The 18915-nt window shown below is 44.2% G+C and overlaps 1 protein-coding gene across 2 annotated transcripts in view; it reads right to left on the reverse strand.

The window, feature by feature from the left end:
- LOC126162048 (myosin-13) overlaps positions 1 to 18915 on the reverse strand; it is a 320343-nt gene that overhangs the window by 49208 nt on the left and 252220 nt on the right. The window contains exon 3 of one of the 2 annotated variants that reach the window (XM_049918288.1): positions 17572 to 17690. In XM_049918288.1, coding sequence (XP_049774245.1) covers positions 17572 to 17678 — 107 coding nt within the window. In that variant the 5' untranslated portion in view covers positions 17679 to 17690. The remainder of the gene's footprint in view (positions 1 to 17571; positions 17691 to 18915) is intronic. The other variant, XM_049918289.1, reaches the window with a different exon arrangement.

An 18915-nucleotide genomic window follows, 5' to 3' on the forward strand; every position in this document is an offset into this window, starting at 1 on the left:
CTGAATAGTTTCTATACTTTGTGCTTGTTAACAGGTACGCACTCTAAGCGTTTGAAAATGACGTAAATTAAGATACTGTAACTCACTGTTGGCAATATTGCTGTGCGGTAAAATTATAACTTCGTAAAGACAGCAGGCATGAAACGTTAAACTAAGATGAAGTGTATTACGTGGATGGATATGGCAATGATTGGCCTTCCAGAACAACTGCTCGAAGAAGGAAGGAATAACACCATCCAAATTCTGTACGTAAGGAAAGATTAACATTTGAATGTACTTTGCTTGTGAGAAGACGGTGTTATGCCTCGTATAAGAAATTTCTAGTTGCACCTGGCAGAATTCGAGAACGGCAGGATCATGCCCTGCGTCTGTGAAAACTGCTTCTCACTTTGACCAGAATCCCTCGTTTGTCGCAGGAGGATCAGACTCAACGCCATGCAAGGGTTATATGGCCCCGCGTTACTAGCGCCCAGGAGGACAGAATACTGTTCGCTCGGCTGTGAAATGTCGTACAGGCACGCCACATACCTGAGTCAATAAAGTTTATTTTTCAGCAAGAATGATTTCAATACCGACAGTGTGGCGACGTCTGGACTGGTAGCGCGGCAACCATTGTTGCGGTTCCCTTGACGTGGCAGGAGAGAGTAATGATTGGACAGTTATAAACCCAACAACGCAGGACACAGGTGTGGCGCCACGTCGTCTTTTCAGACGGTTTTGCATACATAGTTATGTTAGGCGCATCCTTGTGTGGAGGCTCTGAGGAGAATGAAAGTTGCCAAATTGAATTCGTGATCGTCTTACAGGCCCATGATGATATGGGGTGCCACTGCGTGTACAACACGGTCACCCCCGATTCGCATATCCAGTACTTTGAACAGTAGGCGCTACATTTCTGACGTCTTAAGGCTGGTGGCTGCGCATTATCTTCGGAGTCTCTGTGACGTTATCTTTCTACAAGATAACTCGAGACCTCATGTTCCCTGTGCTGTCCTGACCTACCTCAAAGCAAGGTCGTTCAACTGTTGCCCTGGTCAGCACATTCACCAGAATTCTCACCACTGTTGTCCTTTGTGCTTGCGAAGGTTAACTTTCGTCGCCACATAAACCATAGTCAGATGCGTCTTTGCTAGGGCTTGCCACAAAAACAACTGTAATCAGTTACAAACACGGGGTGATCTGTTCGTGATGTTAGGAAAGTAAAACACTGTATACAAGAAAATATGCAAATTCATTGCTTTTTAACGGTACATACGTGTGTAGGAGAGTCTGCCGTTTGTGTCACAGTCCATTAGCACTCAACGTGTCCGCGATTGAGAATTCGGTATGTGTCATACATCGCGTCTATGTTGCGCCATGTAGCGCACAGCTTTGTTTTTTAGTGTATTGCTGAAAGGCAGTTGTAATCTGCCTCCGTAGGTCGACTTGGTTTTTGTACGTACATTGTTGACTTGACGTATGCTCACCCAAAAAATCTGTAGGCGTCAGGTCGGGGCTATTAGGAGGCCATGGGACAGATCCAACACGGCTGCGCCAACGATCGTTGAATATCTAGTTTAATCGTTCCGGCACTATGGCAGCCCAATGTGGTGCAACGCCGTCCTGTTGACAATGGTGCCTAGTACCTCATCTTGTAATTATTGGACCACATACTGCTCGATCATATCAAGGTAAGTGACGACACGAACAGTCTCCTCCGCAAAAAAGAATGGGCCGATGACATTGTAACGACGTCTGAAAGCTGTCTGGGTCTCTACTACACACGAAAACTTCGCATGCCCTACGACATATTTAACATGAGCGCGTTGTTGTACGGTAACGACTACTTTTACTTAACAACCGAGACACGCTGAATGTGCTAACTTGTGCCACCTACGTAGAGTGTGATTCTGACATCTGGTGTCTGTGTTATGAACTACGCGATGCTGACTTGCCCCCCGGAGCATGGTCACTCATTGTTAACGCCCATCATTTTCACGTACGTTAAAAAAATTGCAAAGAGATATATACATTAACTTAATGAATATAGTATTATACTTTTCTGACATCTCAAACGGAACACCCTGTAGTTCATTTTTTTGTTTGAGTCATTAATTAAAATGAAGACGACAGTTAGATTTCACACTGAAAGATGTTTCAAAGTTCTACGTTTTAGTCTGGCGATGGCAGTAGCTGAACGACGTTATAAATAAAATAATATATGAAGCGATCTAGACGCTTTCATTTACAAAATAACCACAATGGTCGTAGACTCCTTCAGGAAATTTGTTTCCTTTATTCATTTTCACGAACTGAAAACAGAAATTTAGTTCTCCCCCTTTATTCCATATATGCTTCATAAAACTTCCTCTGCTACCAAGCAGTAAAAGATGAAAGAAACATTATATTTAAGAATAAATTTACATCTGATGCTGATCAGTCGACAGTAGTTGGGAACGTTCTACTTAGACTGGGCAGAAAAAGAATTTGTTTCGAAGTACGGGTAATAGCAATTAGCTTTAGTTTAATCAGAAACTGTTCATTCTTCCCTCTTTAACGATGTGTCCGCAATTTGTCGCAATTTACCTGCCAGGCACGAAGCTGCCGCGCCGTGGGCAGTTCGGTGCCTATAGGCGCAACGCTGGGGGTACAGCGGTGGCTGCAGCCGTTTCTAATTACCGGCGACCGTCCCAATTGGACGCAAAGTGCTGCAGGCGGTCGTTAGCCTGATGGCTCTCCCGGGTGTTCGCGACTCTACGAAGCGTTTCCGTGTCGGGCGGTGTTTCGCGCTCGGCTCACGGTCAGAGAAGGCTGCGACTCAAGCGTTCTATAGGTTGTGGAGCATTATTTTCGTTCCGGTGTTCAAAAATAAACAACTCGGTAATGTTACTCTCAAATAATCTGTTACAATGCTTTTAGTATAGCGGAGCGGGTGTCTACATTATTCGTCCCACACTAATAACATTTTGTGTGTTATAATGACAGAGGGAAAGAGAATATATCAAGGACTATACAAAGGGACTGAAGACTGAAGACAATGTTGTAGAAAGGGAAGAGGAAGTACCTGAAGATAAGCTGGGAGATATGATAGTGCGAGAAGAATTTGACAGGACACTCAAAGACAAAAGTCGAAACAAGGGCCTTGGTGTACATGACATTCCATCAGAATTATCGAGATCCTTGGGAGAGCTAGCAAGAACAAAATTGTTCCATCTGATGTGCAACACGTATGAAACACGCGAGACACCCTCAGACATAAAAAAGAAAGTAATATTTCCAATTCCAAAGAAGGCATCTACTGACAGATGAGAATGTTACTCAAATAACAGTTTAAGATCTCGGTATTGGAAAACACTGAGACCCGTTATCTATAGAAAACTGGTAGAGACCGACCTCGGGGAAGATTAATTTGGCTTCCAGAAACGTAGGAAGACTTCAAGCAAAACTAACTAGGTGACTTAGAAGATAGGTTAAAGAAAAGAAAACCTATGTTTACTGCATTTGTTGATCTAGAGAAAGCTGTTGACATTGTTGACCGGAATACACTAAATTTGTGAAGGTAGCTGGGATAAAGTACAAGAAGCGAAAGATTGTTTAGGACTTGTGAAGAAATCAAGACAGCAATAATAGTCGAAGGACACGAACAGGAAGCAATGGTTGAGAAGGGAGTGAGACAGGGTTGTAGCCTGTCCGCCATGTTATTCAATCTGTACACGTAGCAAGCAATAAATAAGACCAAGAAAAAATTTAGAAAGGGAATTAACGTTCAGGGGTAAGAAATGAAACTTCGAGATTTCCCGATGCCGCTGCAATTCTGTCAGAGACGGCAAAGGACCTGGAGGAGCAATTGAACGGAATGCTCAGTGCCTCGAAGAGGTTATAAGTTGAACATCAATAAAAGTAAAACAAGACTAATGGGTTGCGTTCGAAGAAAATCAATGATGCTGAGGGACACTAAAACTAAGCGATGAATTTTACAAAATTAGTTACGATTTTACAAGAAGAGAGGATGTTAAATTCAGCGTGTCTCTGGCAAGGAAAGCAATTCTGAAAAAGACGAAGTTGTTAATATAGAATACAAATCTAAGAGTTAGGAAGTCTTTTCTGAAGGTATTTGTTTGGAGTGTAGCCTCGTACAGAAGTGAAAGTTACACAATATGCAGTTCAGGAAAGAAGTGATTAGAAACCTTTGAAATGTGCTACAAAAGAATGCTGAAGATTAGGTGGATAGATCGAGTAACTAATGAGAATGTACTGAGTCAAACTGGAGAAAAAATAATGATACAACTTGACTAAACGAAGTGATTGAGAGGAGACATACTGAGGTATCAAGGAATCGTCAATTTGCTAATGGAAAAAAATGGTTCAAATGGTTCTGAGCACTATGGGACTTAACATCTTAGGTCATCGGTCCCCTAGAACTTAGAACTACTTAAACCTAACTAACCTAAGGACATCACACACATCCATGCCCGAGGCAGGATTCGAACCTGCGACCGTAGCAGTCCCGCAGTTCCGGACTGCAGCGACTAGAACCGCACGGCTACCGCGGCCGGCCGCTAATGGAGGGAAGTGTGTGAGGGTAAAACTGTAGAGGGAGTCGAAGGAATGAAAACAATAAGCAAGTTCAATAGTTATTCGGATACAAAGAGGCTTCATACAGAAGATCACAACAACAACAGCATTGAAAATCGGGTATTTCAGGATAATTTGTGTCTATCCTACCCACTGCGTAACAGGAGTTTTTTTCAGGACAAGTCTCTTTTTCTATGCGAAATACTTTAACATCTGAAAGAGTCCTCTACAGTTCATGTTCTTAAAATCACATTATTGTTCCCGTCGGAAAAATGTGAGTTGATGCGCATGAGTAGGAAGATGAAACCTACACTCCTGGAAATGGAAAAAAGAACACATTGACACCGGTGTGTCAGACCCACCATACTTGCTCCGGACACTGCGAGAGGGCTGTACAAGCAATGATCACACGCACGGCACAGCGGACACACCAGGAACCGCGGTGTTGGCCGTCGAATGGCGCTAGCTGCGCAGCATTTGTGCACCGCCGCCGTCAGTGTCAGCCAGTTTGCCGTGGCATACGGAGCTCCATCGCAGTCTTTAACACTGGTAGCATGCCGCGACAGCGTGGACGTGAACCGTATGTGGAGTTGACGGACTTTGAGCGAGGGCGTATAGTGGGCATGCGGGAGGCCGGGTGGACGTACCGCCGAATTGCTCAACACACGGGGCGTGACGTCTCCACAGTACATCGATGTTGTCGCCAGTGGTCGGCGGAAGGTGCACGTGCCCGTCGACCTGGGACCGGACCGCAGCGACGCACGGATGCACGCCAAGACCGTAGGATCCTACGCAGTACCGTAGGGGACCGCATCGCCACTTCCCAGCAAATTAGGGATGCTGTTGCTCCTGGGGTATCGGCGAGGACCATTCGCAACCGTCTCCATGAAGCTGGGCTACGGTCCCGCACACCGTTAGGCCGTCTTCCGCTCACGCCCCAAAATCGTGCAGCTCGCCTCCAGTGGTGTCGCGACAGGCGTGAATGGAGGGACGAATGGAGACGTGTCGTCTTCAGCGATGAGAGTCGCTTCTGCCTTGGTGCCAATGATGGTCGTATGCGTGTTTGGCGCCGTGCAGGTGAGCGCCACAATCAGGACTGCATACGACCGAGGCACACAGGGCCAACACCCGGCATCATGGTGTGGGGAGCGATCTCCTACACTGGCCGTACACCACTGGTGATCGTCGAGGGGACACTGAATAGTGCACGGTACATCCAAACCGTCGTCGAACCCATCGTTCTACCATTCCTAGACCGGCAAGGGAACTTGCTGTTCCAACAGGACAATGCACGTCCGCATGTATCCCGTGCCACCCAACGTGCTCTAGAAGGTGTAAGTCAACTACCCTGGCCAGCAAGATCTCCGGATCTGTCCCCCATTGAGCATGTTTGGGACTGGATGAAGCGTCGTCTCACGCGGTCTGCACGTCCAGCACGAACGCTGGTCCAACTGAGGCGCCAGGTGGAAATGGCATGGCAAGCCGTTCCACAGGACTACATCCAGCATCTCTACGATCGTCTCCATGGGAGAATAGCAGCCTGCATTGCTGCGAAAGGTGGATATACATTGTACTAGTGCCGACATTGTGCATGCTCTGTTGTCTGTGTCTATGTGCCTGTGGTTCTGTCAGTGTGATCATGTGATGTATCTGACCCCAGGAATGTGTCAATAAAGTTTCCCCTTCCTGGGACAATGAATTCACGGTGTTCTTATTTCAATTTCCAGGAGTGTATATGCTCGGTTACAGTATTACTCGTGTCCTGCTTGACACAGTCACGTCGTTTAAATATCTGGGCGTGACGCTGCAAAAGCGATATGAGATAGAACGAGCATGTGAGAACTGTGATATGGAAGACGGATGGTCGACTTCGGTTTATTGGGAGAATATTAGGAGAGTGGTTCACCTGTAAAGGAGACTGCATATAGGACGCGGGTGCGACCTGTTATTGAGTACTGCTCGAGTGTTTGGGATCTGTACCAGGTCGGATTGAAGGAAGACATCGAATCAATTCAGAGGCAGGCTGCTACATTTGTTACCCGTAGATTCTAACAACACGTAAGTGTTACGGAGATGCTTCGAGCACTCATATGGGAATCCCTGAGGGGGGAGGGGGGGGGGAAGGACGGGGAGGGGGGGGGGAAGGCGACATTCTTCTCGAGAAACACTACTGAAAAATATTTAAAGAAACGGCATTTGAAACTGATTGCCGAACGATGCTGCTGCCGCCAATATATTGCGCGTAAGGACCACGAAGATAAGATACAAGAAATTCGGGCTCATACGGAGGCATATAGATAGTCGTTTTTCCCTCGCTCTGTTTGCGAGTGGAACAGGAAAGGAAATGACTAGTAGTGGTGCAGGGTACCCTTCGCTACGCGCCGTACGGTGGCTTGCGGAGTAGATAATATATATTATGTAGATGTAGATGTAAATATAGATGGAGATGTAGAAAATCGCAGTCATTGAGTCGTCAGGAAGGGCTGCCTTTGTTTTTATACCTACCACTAAGTATGAGTGAATATTTCCCGTGCTTTGGAGCGACGCTTTCACTCGCATAGCGAATATTCTTTGATATTTTGTTTAAACTTTACGCTACTGGGTCATGATGCAAGAAAATAAAAAATTTTGGGAGGGTGTGGGATATGTCATCAATGTGATTTGATGCGGTCTACAATGATATTCTATCCTGCGCCAATATCTTCGTTTCATTTTAGCACTTACACTCTGTCCATTCAGTTATAAGTTCTATGTACTGTATTGCCAGTCTCTGTCTTGCCTTACAATCTTCGCTCGCTACGTCTCCGTCTAATTCCATGAAAGTTATTTATTAACGTCTTAATACATGTCCTATCATTCTGTCCCTTCTATTAGTGTTTGCGACACATCCCTTTCGTCTTCAAATCGGCGGAGAACCTCCTCACTCTCATCTTGTCAGTCCACTTAAATTTCAACATTCTTCTGTGCTACTACATCTCAGATGCTTCGATTGTTTTCCTTTCCGGCTTTCTCACAGCCCATTATTCAATTCTGTACAAATCTGTGACCCAGATGTACATACGAATTTAGGTCTATGTTTGATGCTAGTAGACTTCTTTTAGCCAGGAATGCCCTCTTTGCTAATGGTAGACTGCTCGTCATATTCTCCTTACCTTGTCCATAATGCAGACAAATTTCTTCACTTCTTCTAATAAGATGTCAGTATTTTTAATGAGAAGTTTTTCGCTAATCCCATTTCCGCTACTCCTCAGTTCATTCGTCTTTTTTTAGTTTACTTTCAGTCTTTGTTCTGTACTCAGTAGAATGTCCACTCCGTTCAGCAGATCCTATAATTCTTACTCTGGTTCGCTGAGAATAGCAGCGCATTAATTTACCAGGAAAAGATAATTATTTTCATTCAGCAACAGATTTAGAACAATGGAGCCTCTTCTTGTTGACAGCTCTTTATACGGAAACAATCGAAGAAAGCGCTTTTCAAAGTCTATGCGAGGCTGCGAACATTTTCTTAGGGTGGTTGGTGGTGGTTGTTCTGGGGAAGGAGACCAGACAGCGAGGTCATCGGTCTCATCGGATTAGGGAAGGACAGGGAAGGAAGTCGGCCCTGCCCTTTGAAAGGAACCATCCCGGCATTTGCCTGGAGCGATTTACGGAAATCACGGAAAACCTAAATCAGGATGGCCGGACGCGGGATTGAACCGTCGTCCTCCCGAATACGAGTCCAGTGTCTAACCACTGCGCCACCTCGCTCGGTTTTTCTTAGGGACTCACAGCAGTACAGCGCAGTGTACGGATGGTATTGTTATCAAGGCCACTATTTATTTTTGTACGTTTCGTCATGCTACTGAAAAAAAGTGCCTTTGTGTTTGTAAAGGCCACATTAGTGTAGCCGAATATAAATCTTAGGTAACTGCAACCAACGTAAAGCTGCGTGTACCTCTAGTCAAATCTGCACCCTGCACAGACTCCATACCAGTACCATCCATTATACGGTCACGTGGACAAGGAGACGGCCATCCTAGCCTCAAGTCAGATTCGCGCGCTCCAATATCCGCTACAGCTAAGCCCGACAGTCTCGTAACAACTGGTTCCACTTACACATTCCCTGTACGAGTCCAAATATTGGAGTATCACAGACCCATTTCCCAGTGGCCACTTCTTCTACCTGTTCGGACTCACATGAGGATGATTTCGCGTCGACGATCTAGATTGCCATTTACTTTCACATTTCCACTTCGTCTGACTGCTCTATACGTGCCCATCTTGGCGCAACAATGGTCTTTTCGGTCATTGGAGACTGCTGCTTCACTGCTTCCATTTTAATCACTTAATACTAATGCACTGTCCTACAGGTCCTTCTTTGAGGATGCTGCAATTTTCAAATAAGTAAATGTAGAAAGAAAACAAACAGTTACGACTTGTAGCTACTTCTCGTGTTTCATAACAGCGTAAAAATATTTTGGGGCACAAAAGTTATGGTGTACCACCATGCTGCCCAGCACTTATAGTGACTCTATCCCCCCCCCCTCTCCCCCTCATCCCCCCTCCCCTCGCAACGTCTACTTAAGTAATGAACTGTTCGATACCATCTGAATTTCATCCAGACTTGAGTTGACTTAATTATATGAATTATTTCTCATCCATGAACGATTATAAACTTTTCTGTCAGACACAACTTTCTCGTAAATATATTTGCCACTTGTGTTTTGATATCACACCATGAAAAGTAGTAGACACAATTCTAAAAGTACATAATATGAAAAGAAGTCTATCTTAACTGCAATAATTTGTATTTCCAGTGTTAGCTTTAAGCAAAATATCTGTTTCCATTTATAATTTCGTTGATTTTGCCATCGATAACGAAACTGATATAATGAAATGAGAGGAAGCTTTTATTTTTAATACGTTTGTTATTAACCATTCTGTCAATAAATCTTTACGTAAATAATTATTTTCAGAAAACAATACATAAATCAAAACCGACAAATAATGCAAGCCACCTTAATGTGAAATTTATTTTCGGTTCTAGAAGATTCTGGAACCTGAATCTACAATATACTCGTATACACAATTTTTAGACGGCAAGTGCGTCAGAGTGGGATTAGCATTTTTAGAATTTGGTTCATGTTGCTCTCAGCTTATGATCGGGAAGGTTTTCGATTAAAGTCCTTGTGTTGTATGACTAAGATACTTGTTGTTTTCGAAACATATTTATACAGTATTTGTGAGAATATGGGTGCTCAATTGAGAAGATAAAAAAGGAAACAGTTGTGGTAAACCGAAATTTTTAATTCTTCAGATACAGTTAATATACAACACCGAGGACCTACTTTTATAGAGTATTACGGAGCAAGAGAGGAGATCCAGACACTGAATCCATCTTGAAAAGATAAGTACCAATTGTTATTGCTCTGCACTCAGTCCTATGCTTAATCTAGGGAATAACTGCTATAACATGAAAAAAGATCACGTAGCAGTTTTATTGTGAAGAATGATTGTGGAACATTTAAGCGTGGGTTTATTACAGCATACAGTTCGGACCTCTCGGCTGGCTTTCAGAATTACTGACGTAATTTATGGTTGCGAGGACATCCAGTTTTCTGCGTTTCACGTGTTTTTATAGTGTGAAGGAGCGACGGGCTTCATAAGTGTCGTCGATAAGCTCTGGAACGCCTACGATTACTTCAAGTTTGAAAGTCAAACCACTTCTGGTGTGCAACATCATTTGCCAGATGACAATGCCCAGTACCTTTCCAGGCCTCACTAGACAGTCAAACACCACCCTGCTTATTTGAATAGATGATCAACATCAATTATGGGCAACGCTGAAGGATAACACAAAGCTTCTTATGGTTGAAGAAGACTCACATTAAAATTCACATTCAAGCCCGCGGCGCGAAACGAAACGGCGACCTTTCGGTGACTGACAACCTCACGAGGTCCGTCCACAGTAAGTTACTACGTGGCTCCCAACTAAATCAAGGGATGGAGGGAAGGTGGTACAGCCCGTCCAAACGACGTGCGCTCTAGGATCCAAATGGCTCTGAGCACTGTGCTACTTAACTTCTGAGGTCATCAGTCGCCTATAACTTAGAACTAATTAAACCTAACTAACCTAAGGACATCACACACATCCATGCCCGAGGCAGGATTCGAACCTGCGACCGTAGCGGTCGCTCGGCTCCAGACTGGAGCGCCTCGGACCGCACGGCCACTCCGGTCGGCTCTAGGATCCACAAGAACGCAATTTCTAACCACTCGTCGGCTCAGCAAGCCATATGGTGATTACGGGCAGTTGAGATGAGCGATTAAGACTGCTTGCACGCAGCGTAACATGGCCGTGGCGCGAGAATGAAATATTTGTTTGTTGTTGCTCTATGCATAGGGTGTTCATTTTAACTAAAGACATTGAAATATCTCGAAAACTACACATCGGATTAAAAAAAGGTTATAATTTATAATTCTAATTTGTTTTTCTTGGAGGGGGACATCCAATGATACCACACTAGACCTGCCACCACATCTCGTGCGTGGGTGGCGGGTACAACTTTGAAATCTTCAGTGGGAACTCTGTTTTTATTTATTTATTTTTTTGCAGATTACGATTCTAAGACAAGCAATTAAATGTCTTTACATGGATAGTCAGGCAGCAGTTAGAGTTGACGGTAAATTGAGTTCATGGTTCAGAGTAGTTTCAGGGGTAAGACAAGGCTGCAACCTGTCTCCACTGTTGTTCATATTATTCATGGATCATATGTTGAAAACAATAGACTGGCTGGGTGAGATTAAGATATGTGAACACAAAATAAGCAGTCTTGCATATGCGGATGACTTAGTTGTGATGGCAGATTCGATTGAAAGTTTGCAAAGTAATATTTCAGAGCTAGATCAGGACTATGGTATGAAGATTAGCATCTCCAAAACGAAAGTAATGTCAGTGGGAAAGAAATATAAATGGATTGAGTGCCAAATAGGAGGAACAAAGTTATAACAGGTGGACGGTTTCAAGTACTTAGGATGCATATTCTCACAGGATGGCAACATAGTGAAAGAACTGGAAGCGAGGTGTAGCAAAGCTAATGTAGTGAGCGCTCAGCTACGATCTACTCTCTTCTGCAAGAAGGAAGTCAGTACCAAGACTAAGTTATCTGTGCACCGTTCAATCTTTCGACCAACTTTGTTGTATGGGAGCGAAAGCTGGGTGGATTCAGGTTACCTTATCAACAAGGTTGAGGTTACGGATATGAAAGTAGCTAGGATGATTGCAGGTACTAGCAGATGGGAACAATGGCAGGAGGGTGTCCACAATGAGGAAATCAAAGAAAAACTGGGAATGAACTCTATAGATGTAGCAGTCAGGGCGAACAGGCTTAGATGGTGGGGTCATGTTACACGCATGGGAGAAGCAAGGTTACCCAAGAGACTCATGGATTCAGCAGTAGAGGGTAGGAGGAGTCGGGGCAGACCGAGGAGAAGGTACCTGGATTCGGTTAAGAATGATTTTGAAGTAATAGGTTTAACATCAGAAGAGGCATCAATGTTAGCACTGAATAGGGGATCATGGAGGAACTGTATAAGGGGGGGCTATGCTCCAGACTGAACGCTGAAAGGCATAATCAGTCTTAAATGATGATGATGATGATGATGATGATCTGAAGCATTTTCTTCGTTTTGCCACAGATGGTGCTGGAACCGGACGAATGGAAATGGGTACACAATCATAATTTATGACATGCTACTCAATGGCCCCCTCCCTCCATTCTGCAAGGGTAGGACAGGCAAGTATTTCATAACTTCTAATTGGATAGCCCATTTGAAACATTGTATTCCTCCGGCATGTCGGACAGGGGACTACTGGACGCGCCCTGTGACCGAGGCTCTAGGCGAACGCTACTCTTCTCTTCCAATTAGAGAGGGTGTTCAAAAGTAGTACCACCAACTTAGTGATCTCCGTTTCAAATTACCGTACACAGAACAGAAGCATATCTGCGGGAATGTCAGCACAGGCGCTTCTGATTCGGTCGACCATGTCATCATGGCCTGTTGGCACTTGCTGGTACACCGTATCTTTTAAATATCCCCTCAGAAAGAAATTCGGCGGCGTCAAATACGACGACATAGCGAACCAATTAATAGGGCCACCTTCGCCTATCCACCGGCCAATGTAAATACGGCCTAATACCTCTAGTGGTTCAAATGGCTCTGAGCACTATGGGACATAACATCTATGGTCATCAGTCCCCTAGAACTTAGAACTACTTAAACCTAACTAACCTAAGGACATCACACACATCCATGCCTGAGGCAGGATTCGAACTTGCGACCATAGCGGTCGCGCGGTTCCAGACTGTTTCGCCTAGAAACGCTCGGCCACTACCTCTAGTGTTTCAATCGCGTAACGCGCTGCACAACCGTCATGCTGAAACAACATACAATGTCGAACGTCCACGGCAACATCCTGCAGCAGTACCGGTAGTTCCTGTTCCAAAGACGTTCGATATTTGCTTCCCTTCACCGTGGTTCAAATGGCTCTGAGCACTATGGGACTTAACATCTATGGCCATCAGTCCCCAAGAACTTAGAACTACTTAAACCTAACTAACCTAAGGACATCACACAACACCCAGTCATCACGAGGCAGAGAAAATCCCTGACCCCGCCGGGAATCGAACCCGGGAACCCGGGCGTGGGAAGCGAGACCCTTCACCGTGCCGTCGATAAATACAGACCAGTGAGCTTGTTCCCCATGATGCCACACCATACGTTAACCGACCAAGGACGTTGTTTGTCAACTTGCCGTAACCAATGGGTAGTGTCTACACTCGAGTAATGCATGTTATCCCGGTTAACGCTACCATGGTATGTACATGTACACTCATCGGAAAACTGTACCTCGGCAAAGAAGGTGGGGGTCGTTTGCATTTGTTGGCGTGCACGTTGACAAAAGACTACTCGGTGTTGGAAATCGGTGACGTGAAGTTCTCGAAGCACTGTCACGTGGTATGGATGATACTTATGACGACGCAGTATTATGACTACACTACCTACGGACAAATCGGATTTGCGGCGTAATTGTTGGGCGCTTAGCCGTAGGGAGTGGTGCACTGCCGCTAGAACACCTATTTCACTAGCTTCTCCTCTAACTCGTTTGCTTCGTTTCCTTTTGCGTGTCTGTGCACTGCCATTAAACATAAATGCGCTCACAACCTTGTAAAAAAACAAACGAGAGCGAGATCTTTCTGGAAAACAGCAGCCTCAACATTTCTCCTACATTCTCCGTAAATGAGGATAATTTCAATTTTTTCTTCTGTGGTTACAATATACATCGTCCACCTTCACGTCTGTTCTCCGGATGTTTAGAGCCACCATCTGTACTACGTCTGCACGACACATGAGCTTCGGTCGCAGTGGACTGCCTGTTATAGTACGTCGTATTTCGCTACACGGCCACGGTGACGCGCCGAGTAGTCCCCTCTTCGATATGTCAGAGGAATACAACGTTGCGAATGGGGTTAACAATTAGAAGCAATAAAATACCGGCCTGTCCTACTCTCACAGCATGGAGGTGATGTCCCACGTGCCATTGGATATTCAAGGGCCATTGCGTAAAATGTTGTAAATTATCACTGTGAACCCATTTCTGTTCTTCCAATTACAGCACCATCTGTGGTGGAAGGAAGAACATGATTCAGACAAAACGTATGTAGATTTTGCCATAGATTATCAATCTACAATAAAAAATGGGGGTTCCCATTGAAGATTTCAAAGTTGCTCCCACCACCCACGCACGGGATGGGGTGGCGGATCGAAGTGCGGTATCGTTGGATGCGTCCTTCCGAGACAAGCAAATTGGAATTATAACTTTTTTGATGCAATGTGTGGTTTTCGACATAGTTCAATGTCTCCAGTTAAAATGAACACCAGTATGTTCATGACTATTTTGCCAAGAAATTAATCTCTCCTCAACACGGCGGATTGTATATCGAGTTTGGATAGATCAAACACTAAGAGCATTGCCCGCGAAGACAACGAACTGTGCTCAGTCTGGCAGACATTTAACCGGCTACGAACTTTCCGAATAACGCACACATCGCTACAGAGGGAAATGTTTATTCTGTGAAATCTTCCCAGGACACGTTTCTATCCCTTCTCCGTCAGAGGGATATCACCGAAAGTGAAACGTTATAGTTTCTGCTCCATTTTCCATTTGCGCTGAGCAACTGAATTTCTCCCTCCCCCAGAACGGTGACCGAAGTGCACTCATTGCCAGGCAGTCCGTTCACTGGGCCACGCTTGAACAGGCACGCTAGTTGTGTCACAATCTGTCAAGTGTCATGTGAACAGTGTTTTCTTTTCGTGATACAGAAAACAACCGAGTAAGAGAGGCAAATAGCAGAATTTTGCTCTGAGCGTACAAACACTTGTTTTAAAATGTGTGAAACAAGGTTGTATTTCAATAAGAGATATGAAGGCAACAGATGGTTTCAGATAGATTAGATAATGGAAATACAGATTTCGAAAGTAGCTTTTAAACTAAAGAACATTTCCAGGAGCAGGTGTGAACCCCAGCCATAAATTATTCAAATGGCTCTGAGCACTATGGGACTCAACATCTTAGGTCATAAGTCCCCTAGAACTTAGAACTACTTAAACCTAACTAACCTAAGGACATCACACACACCCATGCCCGAGGCAGGATTCGAACCTGCGACCGTAGCAGTCCCGCGGTTCCGGACTGCAGCGCCACAACCGCACGGCCACCGCGGCCGGCCCATAAATTATTGGTTACGAAATGCAGTTTAAAACTAAAAGATTTGGAGAACTGAAAGAGTTGAAAGATGTGAGATCTGAATAAATTGAAAGAACCGTCGGTAGTGGAGAGTTTCAAAGAGAGCGCTAGACAAAGATTGAAACAACGGAAAACAACGGGACACACACGGATGGCCTTGAGAGCTGGTGTGGAGAAGGAAACAGATGATAAACAGGCAAAAAGACTAGGCGCAATAGGAATCCTTGGGCAGTTTAATTGCGAAAGAGAAAATATTTTTAAAAAGCAGCAAATTACGCAAACAAAAGGGCATGCAGACGTTTAAAAATGATATCGACGGAAAGAAGAAAATGTCAAATAAGTAAAGGCTAGAGCAGAAATGCGAAAGCTGTAGAAGCATGCATGACTACGGAAAGGACAGGCGCGCCTGAAGGAAAAGAAGGGCATGTGTATGAATATCATGAACTTTGATGCGAAACCAGTACTAAGCAAAGAAGTGAAGACAGGGAGGAGTATATAGAAAGAAATAAACAACGGAAACGAACTTCAAGACAATATTATTGAGAGAGGCGAGGAAGTGGATAAAGATGAGATTGGAGATACGATAGTACGATAAGAATTTGACACAGCGCTGAAACATCTAAGTCCAAACAAGGTGCTGCAATAGACGACATTCCATCAGAATTACAGAAATCATTGGGAAAACATACCATGACACAAGTAATCCTCCTGCTATGTGAGATACATGAAGCAGGCAAAATGCCTACAGACTTCAAGAATAATAATTGTAAATAAAAAAAAATGCAGGCGGTGGAAAATGTGAATATTGCAGAAGTGTCAGTCATGGCTGTAAAATACTGACATGAATTACTTGCGCTTCAGTCCGGAACCACGCGGCTGCTACGGTCGCAGGTTCGAATCCTGCCTCGGGCGTGGATGTGTGTGATGTCGTTAGGTTAGTTAGGTTTAATTAGTTCTAAGAGAATGGGACTGATGACCTCACATGTTAAGTCCCATAGTGCTTAGAGCAATCTGATTTTGAACTAGTTGCAGAAGATTGGAAAGACTGGTAGAAGTTGACCACAGGGAAGGTCAGTTTGGGTTTCGAAGAAATGTAAGAACCCGTGAAGCGCTACTGACCCTACGACTAATATCAACAGACTAAAGAAAGGCACACCTGCCGTATAGCATCTGCATATTTAGAGTAAGTTTTGGATAATGATGACTGGAGGTGATGGGTATAAAATACACGGCGTGAATGATTATCTATACCTTGTCTGCACAAGACGTAGATAACCATTCGCTCCCCGCATTTTATCCCTGTGCCTCCAACGAAGGAAATGAAAGGGAGGCAGTAGTGGAAAAGGTGTCATAAAGGGGTGTAACTGTCCTCAATATTATCCAATCTGTATGGCGAGCAAGAAGTAAAGGAAACTACTGACGAAATTACAAATGGAATTGTAATTCAGGGAGCAGAAATAAAACTCTATGGTTTACTAATGGCATTGTAATTCTGTTAGACATGGCAAGGACTTGCAAGATCATTTGAATAGAATGGAAAGAGGATGCAAGACGAATATGAAAAAAAAAGAAAAACGAGGGAAAAGGAATGTAGTCGGATTAGATCAGGCTATGATGCGGGTATTAGATCAACAATCGAGTCACTAAAAGTAGTAGTTTTACTGTTTGGGCAGCAGAATAAGTGGCGATGGTCAAAATAGAGAGGATATAAAACGTAGACTGGCAACAGCAAGAAAATGTTTCTTAAAACGAGAAATTTGTTGATATTTAATACAAATTTAAGTGTTAGGAAGTATTTTCTGAATACATCTGGAGTGTAGTCTTGTACAGAAATGAAACGTGATGATGGACAGTTAAGACAAGCAGAGTACAAAAGAGTTTGAAATTTGGTGCCACAACGGAATGCAGTAGATTGGATGAGCAGATGTGATAACGTAGGCACTGAACTGAAAATAAATTTCTTGCACGTCATTGAAATAAGGGATCGGTTGATAGGGCGCATCCTGAAGCATCAAAAGTCGTCAGTTTGGTAGCTGAGTGATGGGGAGTAAAAATTGTAGAGGGAGACCAAGGCCGTTTCAAATGGATTGTAGGTTGTAGAAATTATACAGATACGCGGAAGTTTAGACACGGCAGAGTAGTGTGGAGGGCTGCATAAACAAGGACTACTAGGGCAACGGAATGGAACTGTGGAGCGTGTAGAATGGAAGGAGCGTGTTTTGAGTACTTACGTGATGGCCGGGCCCCTCTGCGGCGGCGCGGCGTGCGCCCCCAAGCAGAGCAGTCCCACCCCCAACCACAGCACCAGCAGACACGACGCGCCCCCAGCGGTCTTCATGGCTCCACTAGCCTGCAACACAAGAAGCGCCTTGCCAAAGCTCTTTCGTCTCTTCACCATGGCTAACTTGGCTTATTAACGCAAAGATGGGACTTAGGGAAAAACCAATGACAATTCTAATGAACTAAGTCATCATTTAGTACGAAATTATACTTGTCAAAGGAGACACTTGAATGATTTAATATAAACTTTAAATGTAGGAAACATAAAAACTATATATAAAAGCTACAAATGGCTCTGAGCACTATGGGACTTAACATCTTAGGTCATCAGTCCCCTAGAACTTAGAACTACTTAAACCTAACTAACCTACGGACATCACACACATCCATGCCCGAGGCAGGATTCGAACCTGCGACCGTAGCAGTCCCGCGGTTCCGGACTGCAGCGCCTAGAACCGCACGGCCACCGCGGCCGGCTATAAAAGCTACAATGAAACTCTAGAATGCAACAGTGACATTCATCAGTGAAGCCCTTGACGTATAGAATTCGAGGAAAATTTTAAAATCTACTTCAGTCGAACGTTTATCTTTAAATTTAAAGATCTGGCATGTTCTGCTTTGGTATATAGGAGACGCGCGCGTATACATAAGGGTGACTCACCTAAAACTTGCACCGCGAATATCGCGGAAACGGAAAGTGCTATTGATGTGTGGTTTTCACAGAATAGATTAGTAGTCAGGGGCCCGTATCTTTAGTCAGTCAACAGATTATAATAATACTTACAAAGTGTATTTTTTGTGTACATGTACACTGTTTTGAATGGAACAATGACTATTGACATTAATATACTAAAATGCGGGTAACAGAATGTCAGTGGTGTTTGTTAGAGGAGTCTAGTGCAAGTCGTTTACGAGATACCGTATTACGAAAAATTTCCACACCGGCACTAGTTTGCGTCATTCAACATACGTAGTTGCTAGATACGATGTTGTTATGTTTGCTTACACTGTGCTTTTATGTTATTTGAGTGCACTGTGACTTGCTAGTTTGATAGTGTGTGACAGTCTTAGCACTAGGTCATCAGCGGACGATGCGATTTACCAGTTCAGAAAAAGCCGACATGTTCATGGTGTACGGTGAGTGTAGGAAGTATGCAGTTTGCTCTCGTGCGGTGTATGTGGCAAGATATCGCAATAGACATCAATCATCTCGGTAAATTTTTGTCAACCTCTTCAGCCAGTTACGTGAAAGTGGTAGTGTAACACCTAGACAAACTAGCAGAAGGAAACAAGTG

The sequence above is a fragment of the Schistocerca cancellata genome, chromosome 2 (genome assembly GCF_023864275.1).
Source record: "Schistocerca cancellata isolate TAMUIC-IGC-003103 chromosome 2, iqSchCanc2.1, whole genome shotgun sequence".
NCBI lineage: Eukaryota > Metazoa > Arthropoda > Insecta > Orthoptera > Acrididae > Schistocerca > Schistocerca cancellata.